Here is a 24,394-nt window from a genome sequence, read left to right as displayed (position 1 = left end):
GGCCTAAGAGCATGGCTTCAGCGGATTGGGCCAGCCGAAGGGGGCGGGTCCAGAGGGAGGAGCCAGCCGCGTCCCGCCGCAGTCCCCAGCTTTGAATCAAGCGCGGTAGTTTCAGGCGGTGGCCAATCCTATGACAGCATTTCCTTGCGTCAGTTGTTGCTGAGGTTCAGAGCCACGCGTCTCTCACCTATATCTGTTCTAGCCGTTGCTGGTATACACGTGCTCGGCTCTTGCGTGTCCATCCGTTACGACTGAGCGGACCGACAGAAAGTCTCAGTTAACTTCCTGGGTATCCGGCCTGTAAAGAGACTCTCGGCTACTCGCTCCGAACATGTAGGGCAGCCCCAGCTTCCCCTTCTCTGGAAGTCGCTGGCCGCCGTCCAGTCAGGAGTAGTAGTACCAAGATTCTAGTTTTTACGCGACTTGCTAGAGAAGCAAAAAGTTGCTTTTTCCGCGGAAGCCCGGGAGGAAAGGTATCGCGCAGAACCAGGTGGTGCGGGTGGGAGATGTCCTTGGGCAGGATTGGGGCTGGGTCCTGGCCCTTTAAACTCGAGGGGGAGGATCCGGAAGTGGATGGGCGGGGCGAAGGGCCCTGGTTTATAAGAGGGCCCAGCCGCGCGGGGTCTCCAATCTGCCATTTTCTGTCCACGAATAAGTCTCTGGCTTTCCAAATTCTCTCTGTTTTTCTCACAGGCACTATCCCGTCCGTGGGTCCACCACCTCAGGGGAACGATGGCCGCAGAGTCCACAGCCAGTGCCGCCATCACCACGGAGCTAGTTTCCGCCGACAAGTAAGCTGAACCGTGGAGAGCTTGAGGCACTGGCCAGTCCGCAGGGAGGGGGTGGTGGACGGAGGCTCCCCGGGAGGGACAGACCGGAGGGTGGGAGGACTTTCCTTCCAGTGAACAACCGTCGCTGTTCGGGGAGGTCCGGACACTGGAGAAGCCCACTTCTTGCAGAGAGCCTCGCTCACTGGCAGTAACGCCGGTCGGCTGGCGCCCCCTGCCCCGCTTTTCGCGGTCGCCATCTTGCCGGGGGCAGCGGCGGCGGTCTCCATTGCCTGCCCCTCTCCTTCCTCCCCAGGCCCGGGGCTATCGGCGGGGAGGCGGGGCCCCGGCGCGGCAGTGTACCTTCACGTCCTTGCTGTCCCCGCACTCCTGGCGTGCGCCTCCGGTATGATCCGCAAACACATCGGGAAAATAACCAACAGAGATTTGGCGCCAAAAAAAAAAAAAAAAAAAACCCTGCACGAGGGAGGAGGCTGGACCGGTGGGTCGGGATGGGCGGGGTCTCTCGGGGGCGGGGTCGTGCGCTTGTGCGTTCGCTTCCCTCCGCCGGCTCTGGAGCAGGGGGCGGGGCCCTGAGGAGGCGGGAAAACTCCATTGTTTGGGGCTGCGGCTCCCGAACGCCTCGGACTTCCGCCGTGGGACGCGGTGAAGCTTGTTCCCCTCGGTCTCCTCGCTCACCCCGCGGTCTCCTCGCTCTCCTGGTACCCTCCTGCCTTCAACAAGGCCCATTTCTTTTGTCTGTGGTGGAGAGCATCGTGGTTCTTTTAGATTTTGGGAACGTTGGCGGGGGACTTGGCTGCTTCTGGGGGATTTTATCGGGAGGCGAAGCATCTTCTAGCGCTGCGTCGAGGTCTTTTCACTTCTAGCAGTGTTTGGTTGCGAGGAGAATGGGCAGTATTAAGCGCAGAGTGTAACAGAAGGACTGGAGGGAATGATAGAAGATATGATTGCTATGAAAACGACACAGTGCCACTCAGACATAAAGGTATTTTTTGAACAGTGAAGGGAAACAGGCCGTTATTCGAAGAAACAAGAAATAACCCAAATTATTAAGTGGCAGACTCTAGGTTAAACCCTAGTATTTCAAGTTTTTATTCCCTCATTACTCATCCTTTCCCCCATCCCCAAAGCTTGAGAGGAAATTGCATGAAAATCTAATTAGCTTGTTGGAGAGAACAATAAAGGCATCATTCTTTAGTTAAGTAAGTTCCTGGGGCAATTCAGGGGTAAAGCGTTTCAGGCGTTTAAGGGGGAGGGTAAAGAAAATTTACGTGAGTTTTTTGTTTTTTTGTTTTTTGCGGTACGCGGGCCTCTCACTGCTGTGGCCTCTCCCGTTGCGGAGCGCAGGCTCCGGACGCGCAGGCTCAGCGGCCATGGCTCACGGGCCTAGCCACTCCGCGGCTTGTGGGATCTTCCCGGACCGGGGCACGAACCCATGTCCCCTGCATCGGCAGGCGGACTCCCAACCACTGCGCCACCAGGGAAGCCCTACGTGAGTTTAATAGACTACTAAGAATGCACATTATAATTCCAGTATAACCATTGAAAGAATAAAAACATGTTTAACTTCCAAACCAGTAGAGAGAGAAAATGGAATGAGAAATAAACCACAATTCAGAGTTGATTTTGATACCGCTTTCATTGCTTAAGTGGTGAATGTTGGGCTACAGTTTTGTCAGTTGTAAAAAGCTACAATTTGGCTTCTCTCCCCTCATGCCATTAAACAACTTTGCTAAAGGTTATCAGTGGTTGTCTAAATGTTAAATCAGTCTTTGTCCTTATTAGCTTTCTAAATAGTTCTAAGTAGTTGTTAACGTTTTTGTTTATGTTACAAAAGAATATAGCAGTTTGTACTATAGTGGTAAGGAGGAATGAGAAAGCTTAGAAAGAGGAAGTCTTATGTGATGCATTGAATTTTACTTTAACTGTCTTATAATTTCTGAGCTACTTATTCGTACCTTTAGATGAGAGATGTCAAAGTAAAAATAAGTGGTTTAGCTCAGTAATCCTTAAAGTTCTGGGGTTTGTCGTTCCTATTTCCATAAGTGGAAGGTTCATCTGTGTTGGTGTGGGGCTTATTTTGGTGCTTAGTATTTGGCTGTTTAAAATGAGATGGATAACCTCTTGTAAGTTAGTTTTATGATGAATTAATGTCACTGTAATTAGAATATATTTGTGTAAAAGATTTAGCTAACGTACCTGTGTACCTATATTTTGGTGGGGTGGAGGAGTTATGTTCAGTATATTAGCTCAAATGTGTAAATGAGAAAAGAGTCTCTCTTGGTGGACCTGCAAAAAAAAACAAAACTATTTTCAGAAGATTAAAAAAAAATTGTTTTTTTCCAGTTGTGCCACGCGGCATTATACAATCTTAGTCCCCCCCCCCCCAAGGGATTGAACCCACACCCTCTGCATTGGAAGCACGGAGTCTTAACCACTGGACCACCAGGGAAGTCCCTGACCTTGTACTCTTAAGACAATTTACTCATCACATCCATTAACTTTGGAAATCTTTATATGCGTGTCGGAAAGTATTCTTCACTTACCACTTTAAATAACTGAGGCTCAGGGAGGGACTTCCTTGGTGGTCCAGCGGTTAAGACTCTGTGCTCCTAATGTAGAGGGCCCGGGTTCAATTCCTGGTCAGGGAACTAAGATCCCGAAAGCCACACAGCTTGGCCAAAAAAAAAAAATTGGTTAAAAAAAAAAAAAACCTGAGGGGTGGTGGTGGTGGTGGAATGAATTGAGAGATTGGAATTGACATATATACACTAATATGTGTAAAATAGATAAGTAATAAGAACCTGCTGTATAAAAAAATAAAACTGAAAAAAAATATATAGAAAAATGCAGAAATAAAAAGACAAATTCACAGTTGTAAAAAAAATAATAAAAATGCCCCAAAACAGTAAGATTAATTGCAATTTTACAATTTGGGCTTTAAACATACACTGTTTCTTGGGCTATGACAGTAGGGTAAAATGACCCAGTTTGTATAAATCTTATGAGGCTTGATAAATGCAATTAATAATTGTCAGCTCATGACAAAATTAAATGACTCAATGAATGTTAATGTCTCCTTTCATATATCTAGATGCTTTGGGACAGTTTCAGTATGTGGCATATGTATTGTAGTATGATCTATTAATAACATGTGGATCAGAGAGGTGCAGAAGTCAAGGACAATGTAATTTTTTGTGAGATGTACATTATTTTTTAACATCTAGCTGATTACCTTTGGATGCCAATTAAACATTACACCCCCTTCAAAAAAAAACACACTGAGGTTCACCCTAAAGTTTCCACAAAAAAAAGATATCTTATGTTGGAATGCTTAATATTGTTAAGATGTTCATACTACCCAGAGATCTATGGATACAACACAGTCTCTGTTAAAATGCCAATGGCATTTTTTGCAGAAGTAGAAAAATGCATTCTAAAATTCATAAGAAATCTCAAGGGGTCCCAAATAGCCAAAACAGTTTCTTTTGTTTGTTTGGTTTTGGCCACACCTCGAGGCTTGTGGGATTTTAGTTCCTTGACCAGGGATTGAACTGGGGTCCTAACCACTGGACCGCCAGGAAATTCCCTGCCAAAACAGTTTTGAAAAAGAACAAAGTGTAGGTTTTACTTGCTGATACCAAAACATTGTGCTACTGGCATAAAGATAGACAAATAGAACAGTAGAATGTAATAGAAAGCCCAAAAATAAATCCTTGCATATGGTCAAATGATCTTTGGTAAGGATGCCAAGACCACTCAATGAAGAAAGGACATTCTTTTTTTTCTTTTTAAATTTATTTATTTATTTTGGGCTGCATTGGGTCTTAGTTGCTGCACGCGGGCTTCCTCTAGTCGCGGTGCTCAGTCGGGCTACTCTTCGTTGTGGTGGGCGGGCTTCTCATTGCGGTGGCTTCTGTTGTTGCGGAGCACGGGCTTAGTTGTTCCGTGGCATGTGGGATCTTGCCGGACCAGGGCTCGAAGCCATGTCGCCTGCATTGGCAGGTGGATTCTTAACCACTGGGCCACCAGGGAAGTCCCAGGATATTCTTTTCAACAGATGGTGTTGGGAAAACGGGATATGCACGTGCAGGAGAATGAAGTTAGATTCTTATTTTACACCGTATATAAAAATGAGCTGAAAATGGATTAAAGACCTAAATGTAAGACCTGAAACTATAAATCTCCCAGAAGAAAGCATAAGTTAAAAGCTCCATGGGAATTCCCTGATGGTCCAGTGGTTAGCACTCGGTGCTTTCATTGCCATGGCCCAGGTTCAGTCCCTGGTTGGGGAACTAAGATCCTGCAAGCCTCTCAGCGCGGCTAAAAAAAAAAAAAAATTCCCTGCCAGTTTTTCGGTACATTTTATTGAAGTACAGCATACTACAAAATGCTCAAATGGTAAATGTACAGTTGAGTGAATTTTCACAAAGGGAAATTAGAAACAAAACATTATATGGAAACCTCCCCCCCCAACCTTTTTAGTCATACTCCTCCCATCAAGCCTAGCTCTTCTGACTTCTAACATTACAGTGTTATAGGTGGATATTGAACTTGTATTTACTTGTAAGGTACCATAAAACTTTATAGGGTGGTGGTCCAGTGGTTAAGACTCTGCGCTTCCACTTCAGGGGGCGCAGGTTCGATCCTTGGTCGGGGAACTAAGATCCTGCATGCTGTGTGGCACAGCCAAAAAAAACCCAAAAAACTTTATAGGGAGGATGACAGATGATGCTAAATTTCTATGATGACTGGGAGCCAGGAAAACTGGGTTCTGTTTCTGGCTGCTGCGGTGGACCTCAGTTTTCCCATTTGTTAAATGGTGGCAGTAGTGGGGAGATTCTACAAGGAAATTTTTTTTCAGGAAAATCTTGTGAAACAGTTTTCTTTCCTCCTACTTATTGGCGTATTTTCCCTATATTTATTGAGCATTTGTCTTATTTAGTGGAGGCGCTGTGGTTAAGGAGACAGAAAAGGTCTCTGCTTTCAAATGGAGCTTCGACTACTGGGATAGAGACCATGAATATATAGATTAGAGAATATCAGTGATAAAGTGCTATGCAAAGAATTACCCTGGTTTTAAGGTGATGTGAGGTAACTGGGTGGTTATTTATTTATTTTTAATTAATTAATTAATTAACTTATTTATTTTTGGCTGCACCGGGTCTTCGTTGATGCGCATGGGCTTTCTCTATTTGCAGCGAGAGTGGGGGCTACTTTTCGTTGTGGGGCGTGGCTTCTTACTGTGGTGGCTTCTCTTTGCGGAGCATGGGCTCTAGGCACGCGGGCTTAAGTAGTCGTGGCACACAGGCTTCAGTAGTTGTGGCTTGTGGGCTCTAGAGCGCAGGCTCAGTAGTTGTGGCACACAGGCTCGGTAGTGGTGGCTCATAGGCTCTTGAGCGCAGGCTTAGTAGTTGTGGCACATGGGCTTAGTTGCTCCGCGGCATGTGGGATCTTCCCGGACCAAGGCTCGAACCCGTGTCCCCTGCATTGGCAGGCGGATTCTTAACCACTGCACCATCAGAGAAGCCCTGGGTGGTTATTTTAGATTGGGCGATCAGGGATGGGCACAATGAGATGAATGATAAGGGGCCAGCTATATGAAGTTTCTAACAGGGAAACTTCCTTCATAGAAATAGGGATAGCAGAGAATGTGGATACAGAGGCAAGCAGGTTGGTAGTTTTGGTGGTTGAGGAAGGGAGACTTCCTGTCTAATGGCTTCTATTTGCTCAATGGGGTATGAAGCAAGATCTGCTTAGAAGTAAGGGGGAATGGATTAGGGTGTAGGAGATTTGAGGAGAGATAGTAATGTTGGAGACTTGGAAGACATATTCTAGGGAATGTGGTAGGATTGCCAATGTTTTCCTTGTTTCAGATTTGGGGCCAAGAATTTAAAGAGAGAGGGCAGTCAGTACTGTTTCTTAAAAGTTCAGCTTCTCTGCTGTAGCAGACACAGAATAGATGGCTAGAGGGTTAAGACCTCTTGTGGAACTTAAAAGTTTGCCAGAAGAAAAGACTTCTTCACAGGCTGAGGGTTTATGTTAAAGAAAAAAAATCTTTAATATAAAACAACTGGAGATTTGTGGGTTTTTTTTTCATGTCTGGTTGTCTGCCAGCAACTACCTATTTGGTCTCTTGGTGCTTCCTTTCCTTCCCCTTAGATAGCACCATCTCTGCATTCAAACGTCCCAAGATGGATGCTTTTAAAAACATTTTCTCTGTGATATATGCGTTCAGTTGCTTTCTTTGCTTCTTCCCTTCATAGCCAGGCTTCTTTAGAGAAGAGCCTGCATTTCTAGTGTCCATTTTTTTCTCCCTTCTGTTTGCTTATACATTTAACAAATGTATTCAATATATATTTTAATATGTCAGGTTTTAGAGACACAAAGATGAATAAGGTATCAGTTGCTGGTCATCAGATCACAATCTAATTGGACAGGTGTGTCCTGAGAATATACACATTTGTTCAACCTGTCTCGATCTGGCTTCTTCGTGTCATTTAAACAGCATTGCTAAAGGTGATCATGGATTGTCTGAATGCTAAAATAGTCCTTATTCTTAGCTTTCTAATGAGTTCTTTTTGCTGCCTTTTGGGCACCTCTTTGCTGCCTCTGGTACCAGACACTCCCTCCTTAATTTTGTCTTCTTTTGATGCTGCCTCCATTTCTTCCTATCTTTCTGTTCTTTCATTGTTAGTGATTGCTAGAATCTTTTGATTCCTTACGTGCCAAGCATCGAACTAAGCACTTTGTGAACTTTCTCATTTAATTTTCAAAACACATCCTGTGAGATAGGTACTGTTAATAGTTGAGGAAACTGAGGTACTTCACATGGTAAGTGGCAAAGGCACTTGTTAATCCTACCCTAGTGATTCTGAATTGGTCACTTTAACAAATATTAATTAGATTCCAGGCTTTGTGCTTGGTGCTAGGATACAGTTTAGGATAAGATAGACATGGTTTCTTAAGTCTTAATCCTGATGGGGAATACAGAAAGTCAGTAGGCAATCGGAGTACAGAATGAGTTATGATGGGGTCGTGTAACTGGGTAAGTTACTTCTCTGGAAAATAGGATATTGCCACCTGCCACAAGGTTTTTTGTGAGAGGATTAAATGAGAATGTAGTAGGCACTGCTATGTCTGACAGATGTTTGCTCTGAATTGCCTATTGAATGTTATCCATTTATTTATTTATTACTTTAAAAAGATTTATTTGGCTGCGCTGGGTCTGAGTTGCAGCAGGCGGGATCTTTAGTTGCGGCATGTGGGATCTAGTTCCCTGACCAGGGATCAAACCCTGGCGCCCTGCATTGGGAGCCCAGAGTCTTAGCCACTGGACCACCAGGGAAGTCCCTGAATGCTATCCATTTAGGTGTTCCATAAGCACCTCAAAACCGACTCAGTATGTACACCCCAATTTTCACTAATAATCTTGCTCTTGTACCTTATTTTGGTTGGATAGCACTCAGTTTCCCACTCCCAGAAATAAAAATTCTAGATTCCCCCTCCCTCCTTTTTCAATTTCTAAACAGTTACCAATATTTAGCAGTTTGGTAGTCTGTAACAGGGCTTAGAAATGTAAAGCCTAGAGGGCCAGATAGGAAAAAGTGAAGTGGTGGTGGGGATTGAAGTGAATTCCCCCTTAAAGGGCTAGGTCATTGTTCAACTTCAGCTGATTGGGGAGAATGTATGCCATAGTGGCAGGTATTTCTGATATTTAAAGAATATTGTAATTATTTCTTTGACTAGGAAATACATTTCTGGTTCTAAATCCAGAAGGGGAAGTACACAGTGAAATGTCCCTCCAACCCTTATTCTCTAATCACATAGGTTTTCTCCTCAGAGTCCACCAGTGTTAGTAATTTATTATGTATCCCTCAATGATACCTTATGCATATACAAGCAGATTGTATGTAGTTATTAATTCTGTATTATTGTGTAAATGGTAGCATACTGCACACATTTCTGAGCACTTAGCTGTATATCTTGGAGATGATTCCTCATTAGGGCATAGTTTCTTTCTTTCTTTCTTACTTTCTTTCTTTCCTTCTTTCTTTCTTTTTTTTAATGGCTGCATTGTATTCTTTTCTGTGGCTGTCTCATAATGAGTTTCCTACTGATGGACATTTGAATTCTTTCCAGAATTTAATTGTTACAAATTGTGCTCTAGTGAATAACCGTGTAACCCTGGACTCATGTATCTATAGGATAAATTTCTACAAGTGGAACTGCTGGATCAAATAGTGTTCATTTGTTGTTTTTGATAGATATTGCCAAATAGACCTTCATAGAAGTTTTGTGAATTTAAACTTACATTAGCAATATATGTGAACACCTGTTACTCTTACATTCTTGTCTTTGACTATTTGATGGGTAAAAACTGATTTCTCACTGTAATTTTGTGTTTCTCTGAAGAATGAGTGTGAGCATATATTTAAATGTTTGAGGTATTTGTGTTTCATTTTCTATGAATGTGTTTATATCCTTTAATCTTTTCCTGTTGGACCTTTTTTCCTGTTGATTTAATATTCTGTATATACTCACTAAGTTAACCTTTTGTGAAGTGAATTAGATGGAGTAGAATTTATCAGTCTTACATGATTTCTGAATATGAAAGGCCTTCTCCCGATGAGTTACAATGTAATTCGCCTGTGGTTTTCTTTAGTACTTTTCTGGTTTCAGAGTTTACATAATGATTTTTCAAGAGAAGCAGAAATCCAGATTTTTATGTGATATCTTCATAGTTTTAAATGTAGTAACTACCATAATTAACATTTAAAAAATAATTGTGGATAAACATGTCTATGGCTCAGATAGGACATGAACATCAGTTTATAATTATTTTTCTAATCTGGTGTTTGTTACATTGTGGTCCCCAAACCAGCAGTAGCAGCATCACCTAGAAAGTTGTTAGAAATGCAAATTCCTGGACCTCATAATAGACCTACTGAACCAGAGCTCTAGGGTTGGGGCTCAACAACGTGTTCTAACATGAGCTCCAAGTGATTCGTGTAGATTGAAGTTTGAGAACCACTGCTTTTTTTTTTTTTTGCGGTACGCGGGCCTCTCACTGTTGTGGCCTCTCCCGTTGCGGAGCACAGGCTCCGGATGCGCAGGCTCAGCGGCCATGGCTCACGGGCCCAGCCGCTCCGCGGCATGTGGGATCTTCCCAGACCAGGGCACGAACCCGTGTCTCCTGCATTGGCAGGCGGACTCCCAACCACTGCGCCACCAGGGAAGCCCGAGAACCACTGCTTTAATCCATCTTTTCTTCTGACTGTGCTAGTACATGCCTTTTTTGTCTAGGCCACTAAATAAGAATGGAAGTAAGTTTATCACTGCTGAGTGCTTTACAGTGCTATTTAATAGTATCTTCAACTGATATGCTTTTTTCCTCATTTTGTCCACTTCAAACTTTTGTACCACTGAGTATATAAAAGGTAAATTTGATCATATTACACCTTCAGTGCCTCAACTTAAGGATACAAATTTAAAGCCATAGGTTGGCATCAAAACTGAACGATCTGGGACTTCCCCGGTAGTCCAGTGGTTAAAGCTTTGCCTTCCAGTGCAGGGGTCATGGGTTCAGTCCCTCATTGGGGAACTTAAGATCCCACATGCTGCACAGTGCAGCCAAAAATTCAAAACAAAACAACAACAGCAACAAAACCTTAAGAAAAAACCTAAATGACCTGGTTCCAGCCTTGTCTAGGAAGTGGGGACATGGAAAGTGGGGTGAAGGAAAGTTACAATGGTAAAGTCCAGGGAATTCCCTGGCAGCCCAGTGGTTAGGACTCCACACTTCCACTACAGAGGGCCATGGGTTGGATCCTTCGTAGGGGAAGATCCTGCATGCTGTGGGGCGCGGCCAAAAAAAAGTAAATTCTAGTCTTGGAATTTACATTATAGTTTAAGGAGGTATTCTCCAAAGTAGAGAGGAATTAAGTTTTAATAACGATACAGAGATTGACACTTTGACAGTTGCCTTATTTATGACATTATCAGGGAGCTTTTCCAAAACAAACATGAATTCTATCTCAAGTTTAACAAATAAAATCTCTAGGGGTGCAACCCAGGCATCTATCTTTTGGATAAGCTTTCTAGTGAATTAATTATTATGTTCACCTCCGGTTAAGAGCCATGGTCACATCAAGATGGGGAGGTTACATGGAAGTACGTGTGAGCTCAATATAAAATTTAAAACTTTCAACCAGAATAACAACAAAATTGAAAATGGCAACCTTACAAAACAGAGATCTAAATCAGTAGAGGTATTCAAAGAAAGACTAGGTTAGCCTTTGCCAGGCATGTTGTGTACTGAGTAAGGAGCAGGATTAAGTAACTTTCAATTCTAATATTTTAATCAAATACAAAAAACCTGAAGATAACATTATCAGGACTCCGTGTTTTAAATTACAGACTGGCTGATGGGAGTTATTTATTCTAGACCCAGTGTGATTTCCAAGGATTATTTTGCCTATTCCTTTCTGGGTCGTTCTTTCCCGGGTCTCAGTAGTTTTCTCATGCATAAGTTGATCAGCACTTAAAAGACTGGGGGGAAGCGTCTACAGATCTCTGGCTTGCTTTCTCTACAGCTCTCTCTATCCTGTAAATTCTAGCTACCTAGGCCATCCCAAACCTCAAATTCTGTCTTCTCAATTCTGTGAGATGGACTTTGTTCAGGGTCCTTCTCTGTCCTGTGGACAAATCTCTCCAGATAGTAAATGGGGTTACTCATAGGACTCACCTCATTTGTTTCCCTTCTTGGATTTACTGTCTTGTGCTACTACTGTAAAACTGGTGTTTCGTGTATTTTGGCTGTTTGTTTTTTAGTAGTTTGAGTTGTTTGAATCTGGTGCCTGTTAACTTCCATTATGGCTAACCTTGAAAGTTTAATAGTATTGCACTTCATCTGTCACCTATGTGGGGTGCAAAACATTTTGTGTATTATTGTTGCTACTGGTGCCTTAATGTAGCCTGTATGTACAGTGTTAATGTGTTTGTTTTTAGTACTCATGCTCTGCACGTTTGTGTTACTATCACTTTGTGTGTGCCACAGACTGGTATTGGTTTGTGAACTGTTTGTTACTGGTCTACAAAGATACAAGTATAGGGAATTTCCTGGTGGTCCAGTGGTCAGGACTCCACACTTTCACTACTGTGGCTCCCGGTTCAGTCCCTGGTTGGGGAACTAAGATCCCACAAACCATGCTGTGTGTGTGTATAAAAATTGGGAGTAAACATTTGGGAACAAAGAAATTTGACGTTACTCTGACATTTCTGTTAATACTTTATAAAAACCCATGTCTTACACATTGAAATTAAAAGTCTGGTCCTTCAATCACAGGTAATTTGAGAAGCTCTGTGCTAGAATTTGGCCAGAATAATCCCTTAGTTAAACTATTTGAACATAATTAGCTATGACAGGAGGTGTTTAGGAGATAAGGATCCAAGGCCATTCCAGCGTTCTGGTCAGATCATCTGCTTGCTTACGTTGCAGCTCATTCCTGTCACCATAACGGTGAAGTCTCTGATTATTTTCAACCCCATTTCCCTGCCTCCCCCCCCCCAGGGCTTTTCATCAAATTTGTAGACCAATATAACATTCTCAAAAGGATTAGGAGTTAGGAGCAAAGATTTTGGATCCTGCTGAAAGTAACTGACACCTTTTCATCTCTAAAGCATTTTCTAGGACTCAGACTCCAATATAGTTAGTCCCTGCCTGTCATTTAATCTCTTCTGCCTTTCTCAAGTTGTCCCCTCTGCTTTTTTTTTTTTTTTTTCTGGCGGCGCCCTGCGCCTTGTGGGATTTTAGTTCCCCAACCCAGGCCTTCGTCAGTGAGAGTGAGGAGTCCTAACCACTGGACCGCCAGGGAATTCCTTGTCTCCTCTGCTTTAACTTTTGTTGGACACTGTGTCCGATGCTTAGCATATAGTGGGTACTAAAATGTCTATTAAATTTAATTTTTTGAATTAGTATATTTATTTATTGAATTGAGCAAGCTCTTTAAATTGTTCATTTGTTTCATCCATACTGTGTATATTACACTGCTATTTTAATAAATTTGTTATCGCTAAACAAGAAAGTCCAGGTGTGAAAAATTAGTTGACTCAGTTCTATTTATATGTATGTTTTAACCTTTGGAGGAGTTTTCAGTAATGTCTATATAGGAAAGCCTTTTTCTCTCCTACAGCTTCTTGTGTTCTCTCATACTTCTACTGTTTCTTGCTGTACATACTTCAATTCTAATTTATTGCTCCTGAGGTGTTAGTACTTAGTAGTAAAGTTTCCTGTTTTCCCACTGTTCTTTCTTTTTTCCATTTCACCACAGCTAACAGCATTCTCAGCTCTCATGGTGTGGTTTGGGGGCACATTTATAAATGATAATATGCCTTTACTTAGCTGAATGTTGCCTTTGGCATATAGGTGAAAACTGATGATGGGGCAGGTAAAAGAGACAAGGATTTAAATTAATACCAAGTGAATGGTGTCAATCTGTAGGGTTCCTAACTAATAACTTAAGTCGACCCTGTGTTGAAACCTACCTAAGGTATAACTTTATTGTAAAGAAAGGGTAAATTCTTTCCCATTATTTATCAATTTTCAAAATAATGCAGTGGTCTTCTATCAGTCTCTAAAAATGACTAATGGGTTGTTTGTTTTTTGTTTGTGTCATTGTGAACTCATGTATTTAGACATATTTGGAGTTTTTCAATCAATTGTAATTATTATCTTTAAAAATTTTTTTATTTTATATTGGAGTATAGTTGATTAACAATGTTGTGTTGGTTTCAGGTGTACAGCAACGTGATTCAGTTATACATATATATGTGTCTATTGTTTTTCAAGTTCTTTTCCCATTTAGGTTATTACAGTATACTGAGCAGAGTTCCCTGTGCTATACAGTAGGTCCTTGTTGGTTATGCAATTATTATCTTTGTTGATGCTCATATTGTCCCTTCTTCTGGCCAGTGAGATTTTATTGAGGTTGGCTCCTAAGTGTGCTTTTGTAATATTTTTGTAAATATGAAACATCAAATTTATAGAAAAGTGAAAAAATAGTACAAAGAACTCTTCCCATGCTTTACCCTGGATTCCTACCTTTCCTTTATAATTCCTTTTAGCATGACCATAAGTAGATATGACCCTAAATAATATTAGATATAGTTTCGTTGCTTTCTGGCATGAAATTGTCCCAGATTCACCTATGTACTTCCCCTGCCCTGGCTTAGAATCAATTATTTCCCAGTGGAGTCTTGGTTATTTTTAGCAGGAAATGGATTTTCAGGAGCACAGTCTAGGTGCTAGGGAGGTTACTCATTGCTGCTGAGTTGGTCATTATTTCTAGACTTTTAGTAAACACAACTATGAAATATTTTTAAGATATTTATTAGTACTTTTCAAAAAAATGAATGTTCTGGGAAACTGCTTCCTTTTTAAAAAAAAACTTATTTTTAGTGAGCAGTTGCAGAATGTGAAATTTTCAGGATTGCACATACTGGGTTATAACATACTGCATTCTCTTCTGTCTGATCGTAAACTCAAATCTAGGATGTAACTGTCTTGTTCACTGTAGTATACTTCATGTGTAGCAAATAAGCATACGACGGTTATTTGAATGAGTAAGGATTAAACTTGATAATGTAAATAAATATGTAAAACCTTAATATTTTGGGCATTTAATAAATCACTCTTTTTATGGTTTTATATTTTCTTTTTTATAAAGTTTATTTATTTATTTATTTTTGGCTGCATTGGGTCTTCGTTGCTGTGTGTGGGGTTTCTCTAGTTGCGGCAAGGGGGCGCTACTCTTCATTATGTGCGCGGGCTTCTTGTTGTGGAACACGGGCTCTAGGCGCGCGGACTTCAGTAGTTGTAGCACAAGGGCTCAGTAGTTGTGGTTCACGGGCTCTAGAGCTCAGGCTCAGTAGTTGTGGCGCACGGGCTTAGCTGCTCCATGGCATGTGGCATCTTCCCAGATCAGGGCTCAAACCCGTGTCCCCTGCGTTGGCAGGCGGATTCTTAACCACTGCACCACCAGCGAAGTCCCCATATTTTCTTAATTTGTTTAATTTCTAGTCTGAAAATAGCCTTCATTTTTACTTTTTTCCCCTTAATTTTTCATTACAGAATTGAAGAAGATGCCCCTGCTCCTTCTACCTCTACAGATAAAGTGGAGAGGTAAGATTATTTACATGGTGCAATTAGATTTATATCTGGAACATAGACTAAGAGCTATATAACTTGAGGGCAGTTTGTTTCATTATTTTCAATAGGTAACGAATAAGACAATGTTAAAGTACCTGTCTAGTTTAAAGTATGAAGTCCTGACAATGACGTCGTCAGGTTTTTTTGTATTTGATTAAAATATTAGAATTGAAAAAGTTGTTTAATTCTTCTTACTTAGTACACAACATGCCTGGCAAATGCTAACTTATTTTTCTGTTGTTGTTGTGGCATGCAGGCTCAGTAGTTGTGGCTCGTGGGCTCTAGAGTGCAGGCTCAGTAGCTGTGGCGCACGGGCTCAGTTTCTCTGCAGCATGTGGGATCTTTCCAGACCAGGGCTCGAACCCGTGTCCCCTGCATTGGCAGGTGGATTCTTAACCACTGTGCCACCAGGGAAGTCCCTAACTTATTCTTTGCTTTTAAAAATATTTATTTATTTATTTATTGGCTGTGTCCGATCTTAGTTGCAGTGCAGACCTCTCTCTAGTTGTGGTGCACAGGCTACTCTGTAGTTGTGGTGTGCGGGCTCTCTGGTTGTGGCACATGGGCTTATTTGCCTCACAGCATGTGGGATCTTAGTCCCCCGACCAGGGATCGAGCCCACGTCCCCTGCATTGGAAGGCAGATTCTTAACCACTGGACCAGCAGGGAAGTCCCTCACTTATTCTTTCTTTGAATACTTCTACTGATTTAGATCTCTGTTTTGTAAGGTTGCCATTTTCAACTTTGTTGTTATTCTGGTTGAAAGTTTTAAATTTTATATTGAGCTCACATGTACTTCCATGTAACTTCCCCATCTGGATGTGACCGTGGTTTTTAACCGGAGGTGAGCATAATAATTAATTAACTAGAAAGCTTATCCAAAAGGTAAATGCCTGGGTTGCATTCATAGAGATTTCATTTGTTAGGCTTTGAGTGTATGGGTGTTTTGGAAAAGCTTCCTGTTAAATCTTAAGCTCACTTAGGTTGAAAATTACTGTTCTAAATTCTGTTTAGTCCTTTTTGCAAAATATCTGCACTTTTTTTTTAAGAGTCTTTAAGTTTTTCATTTGTTTCATCATTTCACATTGTGGTCTTAAATTCCGTTGTTATCTTGGTTATTTAAACCATGTGTTTTACAAATACTACCTACTGATTTGTGAGTCACTCTCGTTTTCGGGTGGAAGGAATACTGCTCAGGATTGGTCCTAAATACACATTCGTGTAACCTTTTTAGAGTCTTGGTATATACCATAGTACTATATTTCTGGACTGAGAATAAGGTATAAATGTAGCTAGGCTACTTGACCCCTGGAACACTGCTGATATGTGATTATTAATATTCTAAGCATTGATGATCTTTTGAGGAGCATGATAATCTGATTCTGAGAGAAACTTGGAAGGATGGTTGGAAAAAACATGACTAGTCTCATAAATTTGTAACAGCTGATCTGAAATGGTTATTTAGTACTGCCTGGCAACTATAGCATGTTTCCCTGGCCAAGTTGTTCTCCCATTCTGCTGAGTAACTTCTTAACATTCAGTACCGTCACCTGTCTTCTTGCTCTTACTTGATGATTTTACTTTTTGAAACAATTTGATTGGGGACTTCCTGGTGGCACAGTGGTTAAGAATCTGCCTGCCAATGCAGGGGACACGGGTTCGAGCCCTGGTCTGGGAAAATCCCACATGCCGCGGAGCAACTAAGCCTGTGTGCCACAACTACTGAGCCGGCGCTCTAGAGCCCGTGAGCCACAACTGCTAAGCCCACGTGCCACAACTACTGAAGTCCACGTGGCTGAGCCCATGCTCCGCAACAAGAGGCCACTGCAATGAGAAGCCCATGCACCGCAACGAAGAAGTTGCCTGCGTGCAACTTCTGAGAAAGCCTGCATGCAGCAATGAAGACCCAAAGCAGCCAAAAATACATAAATAAATTTATAAAAAATTTGATTGTTCAGTAATAAGCAGTTAGGAAGAGGAGTTTCTTAATCACTCTATCTTAAATCTGTACCCACACATTCTTTTCTTTCTTTCTTTTTTCTTTATTTGTTTGCTCTCGGTCTTTGTTGAAGCCAGCGGGCTCCTTAGTTGCGGTACGTGAACTCTTAGTTGTGGTGGAATCTAGTTCCCTGACCAGGAATCGAACCCGGGGCCTCTGCATTGGCTGCACGGAGTCTTATCTACTGCGCCACCAGGGAGGTCCCACATTCCTTTCTTCTGGATGTGGGTCCATGCTCTTACTCAGAGGTTCTCAAGGTGCAGTCTGTATGCCCCTGGGATCCCCAAGACCCTTTCAGAGATTGCACAAGTTCAAAATTTTTCATAATTAGTAGACCATTTGCCGTTTTCACTGGTTGACATTGGCACTAATGGTGCAAAAGCAATGGTGTGTAAACCTGCTGGCCCTTTATTTAACATAGGTCAAGGCAGTACAAGTAGTTCACTCCCAGTTTCACTTCTGTTGCTTCCATGATGAAGCAATAGAAACTAATAAATTTATTCTCAGTCCTTCACTACATGGTTTTAGAATATTCTGTGTGACAAAATGGGAAATAGGAATGCTAATTCTGCACCCTGAAATAGGTAGGTAAGATGGTTGTCTTTAGGAAAAGCGTTTGTGTGACTGTTTGAATTAAGAATTAAATTTTTCATGGAATTCTGGATTTGAAAGGATAACCCTCAGACTGATTACTCAGACTTGGGTGTTTGGCAGACAGTTTCTCAAAAATTAATGAAGTGAGGCTGTCACTTTAAGGGAAGCAACTGAGAATATCTTTTGTCAGTGATAGAATCTGAGCTTTCAAATGAAAATAAATTAAGATCTTAGAAGTTGTATTGACTACCGTGAGCCTGACTCATGTAGTCTCAATATTTCAAGACTCTTCTGATGAAATTGGTGGTGGTGGTTGTTGTTTTTTATTGTGGTATAATGCATATAACATAAAATTTACCATCATAGGGACTTACCTGGTGGTCCAGTGGTTAAGAATCTGCTTTCCGATGCAGGGGACTTGGGTTCGATCCCACTACTAAGATCCCACATGCCACGGGGCAACGAAGTCCACGCGCTCTAGAGCCCGCGCTCTGCAGCGAAGATCCTGCCTGCCACAACTAAGACCTGATGCAGCCTAATAAATAAATAAATATTAAAAAAATATTAGCATCATAACCGTTTTTAAGTGTACAGATCAGTAATGTTAAGTACATGTACGTTACTGTGGAGCCAGTCCCTTCTTGCAGAACTGAAAGTCTCCACCATCCATCTCCAGAACATTTTCATCTTTCCCAACTGAAACTCTACCCATTAAACAACGTCCCATCTCTTCCCCCCAGCCCCTGGCAGCCACATCCTACTTTCTGTCTCTCTGAATTTGACACTCTAGGTACCTTATATAAATGAAATCCTACATCATTTGTCTTTTTATGACTGGCTTATTTAACTTAGCATAATGTCTTCAGGGTTAATCCATGTTATAGCATCTGTCAGAGTTCTCTTTTTAAGGCCGAATAATAAGCCATTTTATGTATAGACCACATTTTGTTTATCCATTCATCTATCAATGGATACTTGAGTTGATTTCACCTTTTGGCTATTGTGAATAATGCTGCTATGTACATGAGTACAAAATCATTCATGAATAGGAGATCTATTCAGAGTACAAGATAGAACAATGATTTTTATTTTATTTTATTTAAATAAATAAATTTATTTATTTTTTGTTGCATTGGGTCTTCATTGTTGCGGGGACTTTCTCTAGTTGCAGTGAGCGGGGCTTCTCTTCATTGCGGTGTGCAGGCTTCTCATTACGGTGGCTTCTCGTTGCAGAGCACAGGCTCTGTGCATGCGGGCTTCAGTAGTTGTGGCACACGGGCTCAGTAGTTGTGGCTCGCAGGCTCTAGAGTGCAGGCTTAGTAGTTGTGGCGCATGGGCTTAGTTGCTCCACGGCATGTGGGATCTTCCTGGACCAGGGCTCGAACCCCTGTCTCCTGCATTGGCAGGCGGATTCTTAACCACTGCACTATCAGGGAAGTCCCAGAACAATGATTTTTAATGTAGCAGTATGAAAAGTTCGTCAACACATTTTCAGATTCTGCATTGCAGGTAACCTTTAAGGAACTACCACTCATTGAGTTTTGGTGTAGTATCAAAGAAGAATATCCACAGCCATTTACAAGATTATTCACGGGAATTCCCTGGTGGTGCAGTGGTTAGGACTCCGCGCTTCCACTGCCAGGAGTCTGGATTCGATCCCTGGTTGGGGAACTAAGATCCCACAAAAAAATTTAAAAAGGTTATTAAAGTACTCCCTTTTCCAAACAGGTATCAGTGTGAGGTCAGGTATTTTATACTTCAATGAAAACAACAAATCCCAATTGGTTAAATGCAGAAAAGTGAATATGAAAATCCAGCTTTTCTATTAAGCCAGACATTGAAGAGATTTGTAAAAATGTTCAATAGTGCTTCTCACTAAATTTTTTATGTTTGGGAAATATAGTCATTTTTTCATAGAAGTCATGTTAACATGTAACATTTTAAAATATTTTAAATTTTTTTTAGTTTTAATTTCAATATGGTAAATACAAATAGATACTACTCACATACTCAAAGGCTCTTCAAGGGCCTTCTGTAATTTGATAGTGTAAAGAGTGTGGAGACCAAAAAGTTTGCGAGCCATTGCTCTCCTTTTTAAAAAATTAATTAATTAATTTTTGTCTGTGTTGGGTCTTTGTTGTGGTGTGCGGGCTCCTCATCGCGGTGGCTTCTCTTGTTGCAGAGCACGGCCTCTAGGTGCGCGGGTTTCAGTAGTTGTGGCTTGTGGGCTCTAGAGCGCAGGCTCAGTAGCTGTGGCACATGGGCTTAGTTGCTCTGCAGCATGTGGGATCTTCCCGGACCAGGGCTCAAACCTGTGTCCCCTGAATTGGCAGGTGGATTCTTAACCACTGCACCACCAGGGAACTCCCCACTGCTTTTCTATATAAAGACCAACATTTCCACTTGTTTGTTCAGTGGATCCCATCCTCAGTCATCTACTCAAGAACAGAGCTCTTGTAGTTCTCGTATCCAGCAGTACTACTCCATTCCTCTCCTATGAGGTTATTTGTACCGACCTACTAAGTATCGCATAGTCTTCCCTTGGTATTTATGGGAGATTGGTTCCAGGATACCCCTGCCCCCCGCCCCCATTACCAAAATCCCCCATTACCAAATTCTCAAGTCCCTTATATAAAATGGCATAGTATTTGCATATAACCAAACACATACTCTTTAAATTGTCTCTAGATTACTTAATACTACCTAGTACAACGTAAATAGTTGTAAATGTTATGAAAATGCTATGTAAATAGTTTGCCAATGTACAGCAAATTCAAGTTTTGCTTTTTGGAACGTTCTGGAATTACCACACACCGTCCGTCCCCCCCCCCCCCCAGGTATTTTTAATCCTTGGTTGATGAGGAGGGCCAACTGTACTCCTTTTTTTTTTTTTTTTAAGATGTTGGGGGTAGGAGTTAATGAATTTATTTATTTTTGGCTGCGTTGGGTCTTCATTTCTGTGTGTGGGCTTTCTCTGGTTGTGGCAAGCAGGGGCCACCCTTCATCGCGGTGCGCGGGCCTCTCACTATCACGGCCTCTCTTGTTGCGGAGCACAGGCTCCAGACGCGCAGGCTCAGTAGTTGTGGCACACGGGACTAGTTGCTCCGTGGCATGTGGGATCCTCCCAGACCAGGGCTCAAACCCGTGTCCCCTGCATTAGCAGGCAGATTCTCAACCACTGCTCCACCAGGGAAGCCCTGTATCCTATTTTTAACCCTTCATTGATCCCCCACATCCCCTTCTACCTATTACTTCATTTCTGTTTCTTGGACAAGAAAACATGAAAGAGTTGTCGTTACTTTGTTTCTTTACTTCCCCTTTTTTATTTCCTGAACATTCTTCAAGTTTTTCTTTCACCATTCTAAAATGGTCTTGGGCTTCCCTGGTGGCGCAGTGGTTGAGAGTCCGCCTACCGATGCAGGGGACACGGGTTCGTGCCCCGGTCCGGGAAGATCCCACATATGGAGTGGCTAGGCCCGTGAGCCATGGCTGCTGAGCCTGCGCGTCCGGAGCCTGTGCTCCGCAGCGGGAGAGGCCACAACAGTGAGAGGCCTGTGTACCGCCAAAAAAAAAAAAAAAAAAAAAGGTAATAAAATGGTCTTGCTTAATGGTCATTAATGCCATCTATATTATTCTTTAATCTAGTGATTAGTTAATCTTGTCAGTAACATTTGATCCAGTGGATCACTTCTTTCTTTACATGTCTTCATTTGGCTTCAGGGATACTATATTTTTTTTCCCTTACTAGCTATTTTTTCAGTAGGGGGAGTGACAAGGGGCTTGTTCTTCCCCATTTCCCCTGCCTCTGATGTAGGAATGCTCTCAGGGCTCAGTCCTATGACTTCTTTATTAATAGTCACTCCCTAGGTAATCTCCCCCAGTTTAGCTCAGGCCTGTGGCTTTAAGCGCATGACACCCCATTTGTATCTCTAGTCCCTACATGTTTCCTGAATCTCTTCCTTTCAATATCTTGGAGGTTCAGTAGGCATCTTAAAATTAACATGTCCAAAACTAGATTACCCTGCCCCTCACCTGCTTTTCCCTCAGTTGACTATCTCAGTAAATGGCAATGTTGTATAAATCTTGATCTAGATGGTCTATATGATCTAGAGATCTAGATGGTCCCTGCCACTAGTTCTCAGTTTTCACGTCTGTAAAATGGAGATAAGTTACAGCCTTACGAAGTGGATACCAAGATTAAATGTAAATATAGGTATAATTATCACATGGCACATAGTAAGTGTCCATTGTTATTACAGTTGCCCAGGCCAGAAAGCATTGGTTTTATCACTTTTTCATTCAAGAAATTATGTATCCAGTACATTAGCAAATTCCAAAATAAGTATATTGAGAATCTAACCATTTCTACTATTTCCCCAGTCTTAGCCTAGATTCTTTCTAAGTAGTCTTCTCCTTCTATTATTATTATTTTTTTGGTTGTGTTGGGTCTGTGCGTGGGCTTTCTCTAGTTGTGGCGAGGTGGGGGGCTGCTCTTCGTTGTGGTGCGCGGGCTTCTCATTGCGGTGGCTTCTCTTGTGGAACACAGGCTGTAGGCGTGCGGGCTTCGGTAGTTGTGGCATGTAGGCTCAGTAGTTGTGGCTCATGGGCTCTAGAGCGCAGGCTCAGTATTTGTGACACACGAGCTTAGTTGTTCCACGGCAAGTGGAATCTTCCCGGACCAGGGCTTGAACCCGTGTCCGCTACATTGGCAGGCGGATTCTTAACCACTGCGCCACCAGGGAAGTCCCCTAAACTGCACATTTTTGAAGTGAGCAATTTGATGAGCTTTTACATGTGTATATACCTGTAGCCCAATATCATAAGATAATGACATATTTATCACCTCCAAATTTCTTTATGCTCCTTTGTACTTCATTGCCACTCTAGGCAACCACTAATCTACTTTCTTTCGCGGTAGATGAGTTTGCATTTTGTAGAATATTATCTAAATCGAATCATACTGTATGTACTTTTTTTTTGGTGTGGCATCTTTGATTCAGCATAATTAAGATTCATCCATGTTATGTTTCAACAGTTCATTCCGTTTTATTGATATTCCATATTGTGGATATATCACAGTTTATCCTTTTGGGTTTCTGGTTTTTGGCTACTGCAGATAAAGCTGCTATGAATATTTGTGTACGTGTCTTTTTATGGGCATATACTTTCATTTCTCTTGGGTTAATACCTAGGAATGGATTGGCTAGATATTATATGGTGGGTATATATCTAACTTTAAGAAACTCTCCAGCTGTTTTCTAAAGTGACTCTCCCATTTTACATTCCTGTCAGCAGAATATGAGAGTTCTAGTTGCTCTACATCTTTGCCAATGCTTGATGTGGTCAGTCTTTACATTTTCGCCATTCTAGTGGGAGTATAATAGTATCTCATTATGAGTTTAATTTGCATTTCTCAAATGACTGATGTTGTTGAGCGTCTTTTATGTGCTTATTTACCATTCATATATCTTAGTAGTGAACTTTTTTAGTGATAGGTAAGTGTGGGTTACCTAAGCCTTGTCAGAGTAGTTCAGAGGTTTAAAGAAATTAAAGTATTATGGTTTAAATGTAGCAGGTATTCCAAAAATGTTGGTTCTAAAAGTATTTGACGTTTGAAAAAAATCTTTCTCTTGCAGTCTGGATGTGGATAGTGAAGCTAAGAAACTACTGGGTTTAGGACAGAAACATCTGGTGATGGCGGATATTCCAGCAGCTGTCAATGCCTTCCAGGAAGCAGCTAGTCTTTTGTAAGTACTGTGTTTTGCTATGATGAGATGTTGTGTTCCTAATAAACTTGGATCATAGAAAGTTGTTTAATGGGATAAAAAGAATAAAGAGCAAGAGTTTAAGAAGCTTTGATTATTTTTCATGTGTAAATTTATTCCTATAACTATAAAACGTATGTATCACTGACCAATTTCAGCCTTTGATTTTCCTGAGTTAAGGTAATTTGTTTTCTGTTCATCACTAACTAACTGACTTGTCCTGGTTTTGGTTCAGGGTCATATTTGTCCATTTTTTTCCACAACCCTTACTCCCTCTAGAACAGATCTTATTCCTGGATATCTGTAATAATCTTGTCAGATTATTGGCCTCTGGCCTCTTCATCATCGCCTTAGGCTGAAGAGCTGAGGTTCTGGTATTCAGTGGTGTGCTAAGGGTAGGGCCCAGATTTCATCTGATGCTGAGTATTTAGGTATTTTTATATAAAAGTATGTGGTTATCCTACAATGAAAGGTTTGAAATCTAAGTTTTTAAGATTAAGCACATAGAAACACGCTTCTTAGCTTATTCCTTATTCCTGGAAAGTTCAGTATTCGCACTGTCCTGCCTTTAAGGGTATTTAGGAGGAAAATTTGAGATGCATTATTCTAATCTAGTAGACTACCCTTAGACATGACCTTCATCACAATAGTTTCTTTGTTTAGTTGCACTGTTTATTCTCACTAATCTCTTAGGCTATTAGTTGGCCTGACTTAGCATGATTTCTGTCAATCCTTTACCTCACGAAAGCTGGTCTCCTTACTCCACATAAAGTACCTCCTCCTTACCATTTATCACACTTGTGATTTTTTTCCTCTTCTTCTTCCCTATCTAGATATTAATAGCTTAAATTTGTATATATAGTGCTATCTGTATTTCTGAGCATTATTTTAAATGATTTTATATACATTAACTTAATTAGTTCTTGCAATAGCTCTGACTGGTTCTTAACATTTCCATTTTACAGATGAGAAAACTAAGGTACTGTGAGATTAAGTAACTTGACTAAGGTTAAAAGTTAGAGGCAGGATTTGAACCTAG

General features: G+C 41.4%; 1 protein-coding gene across 4 annotated transcripts in view; it reads left to right on the top strand.

Annotated features, from left to right (window-relative positions):
* Window positions 1-210: 210 nt before the first annotated feature.
* NASP (nuclear autoantigenic sperm protein) overlaps window positions 211-24,394 on the top strand; it is a 36,889-nt gene continuing 12,705 nt past the window's right edge. Inside the window, exons 1-4 of one of the 4 annotated variants that reach the window (XM_081226015.1) lie at window positions 211-333; window positions 694-791; window positions 14,920-14,970; window positions 23,227-23,337. In XM_081226015.1, coding sequence (XP_081082141.1) covers window positions 733-791; window positions 14,920-14,970; window positions 23,227-23,337 — 221 coding nt within the window. In that variant the 5' untranslated portion in view covers window positions 211-333; window positions 694-732. Of the gene's footprint in view, window positions 334-611; window positions 792-14,919; window positions 14,971-23,226; window positions 23,338-24,394 lie in introns of those variants that run through there. The other 3 variants (XM_081226016.1, XM_081226014.1, XM_081226017.1) reach the window with 3 other exon arrangements.

Source organism: Mesoplodon bidens (assembly GCF_964165515.1).
Source record: "Mesoplodon bidens genome assembly, chromosome: 2".
Classification (NCBI taxonomy): Eukaryota; Metazoa; Chordata; class Mammalia; order Artiodactyla; family Ziphiidae; genus Mesoplodon; species Mesoplodon bidens.
Note: the sequence above shows the minus strand (reverse complement) of the source record. Positions and strands in the feature narration are given on the sequence as shown.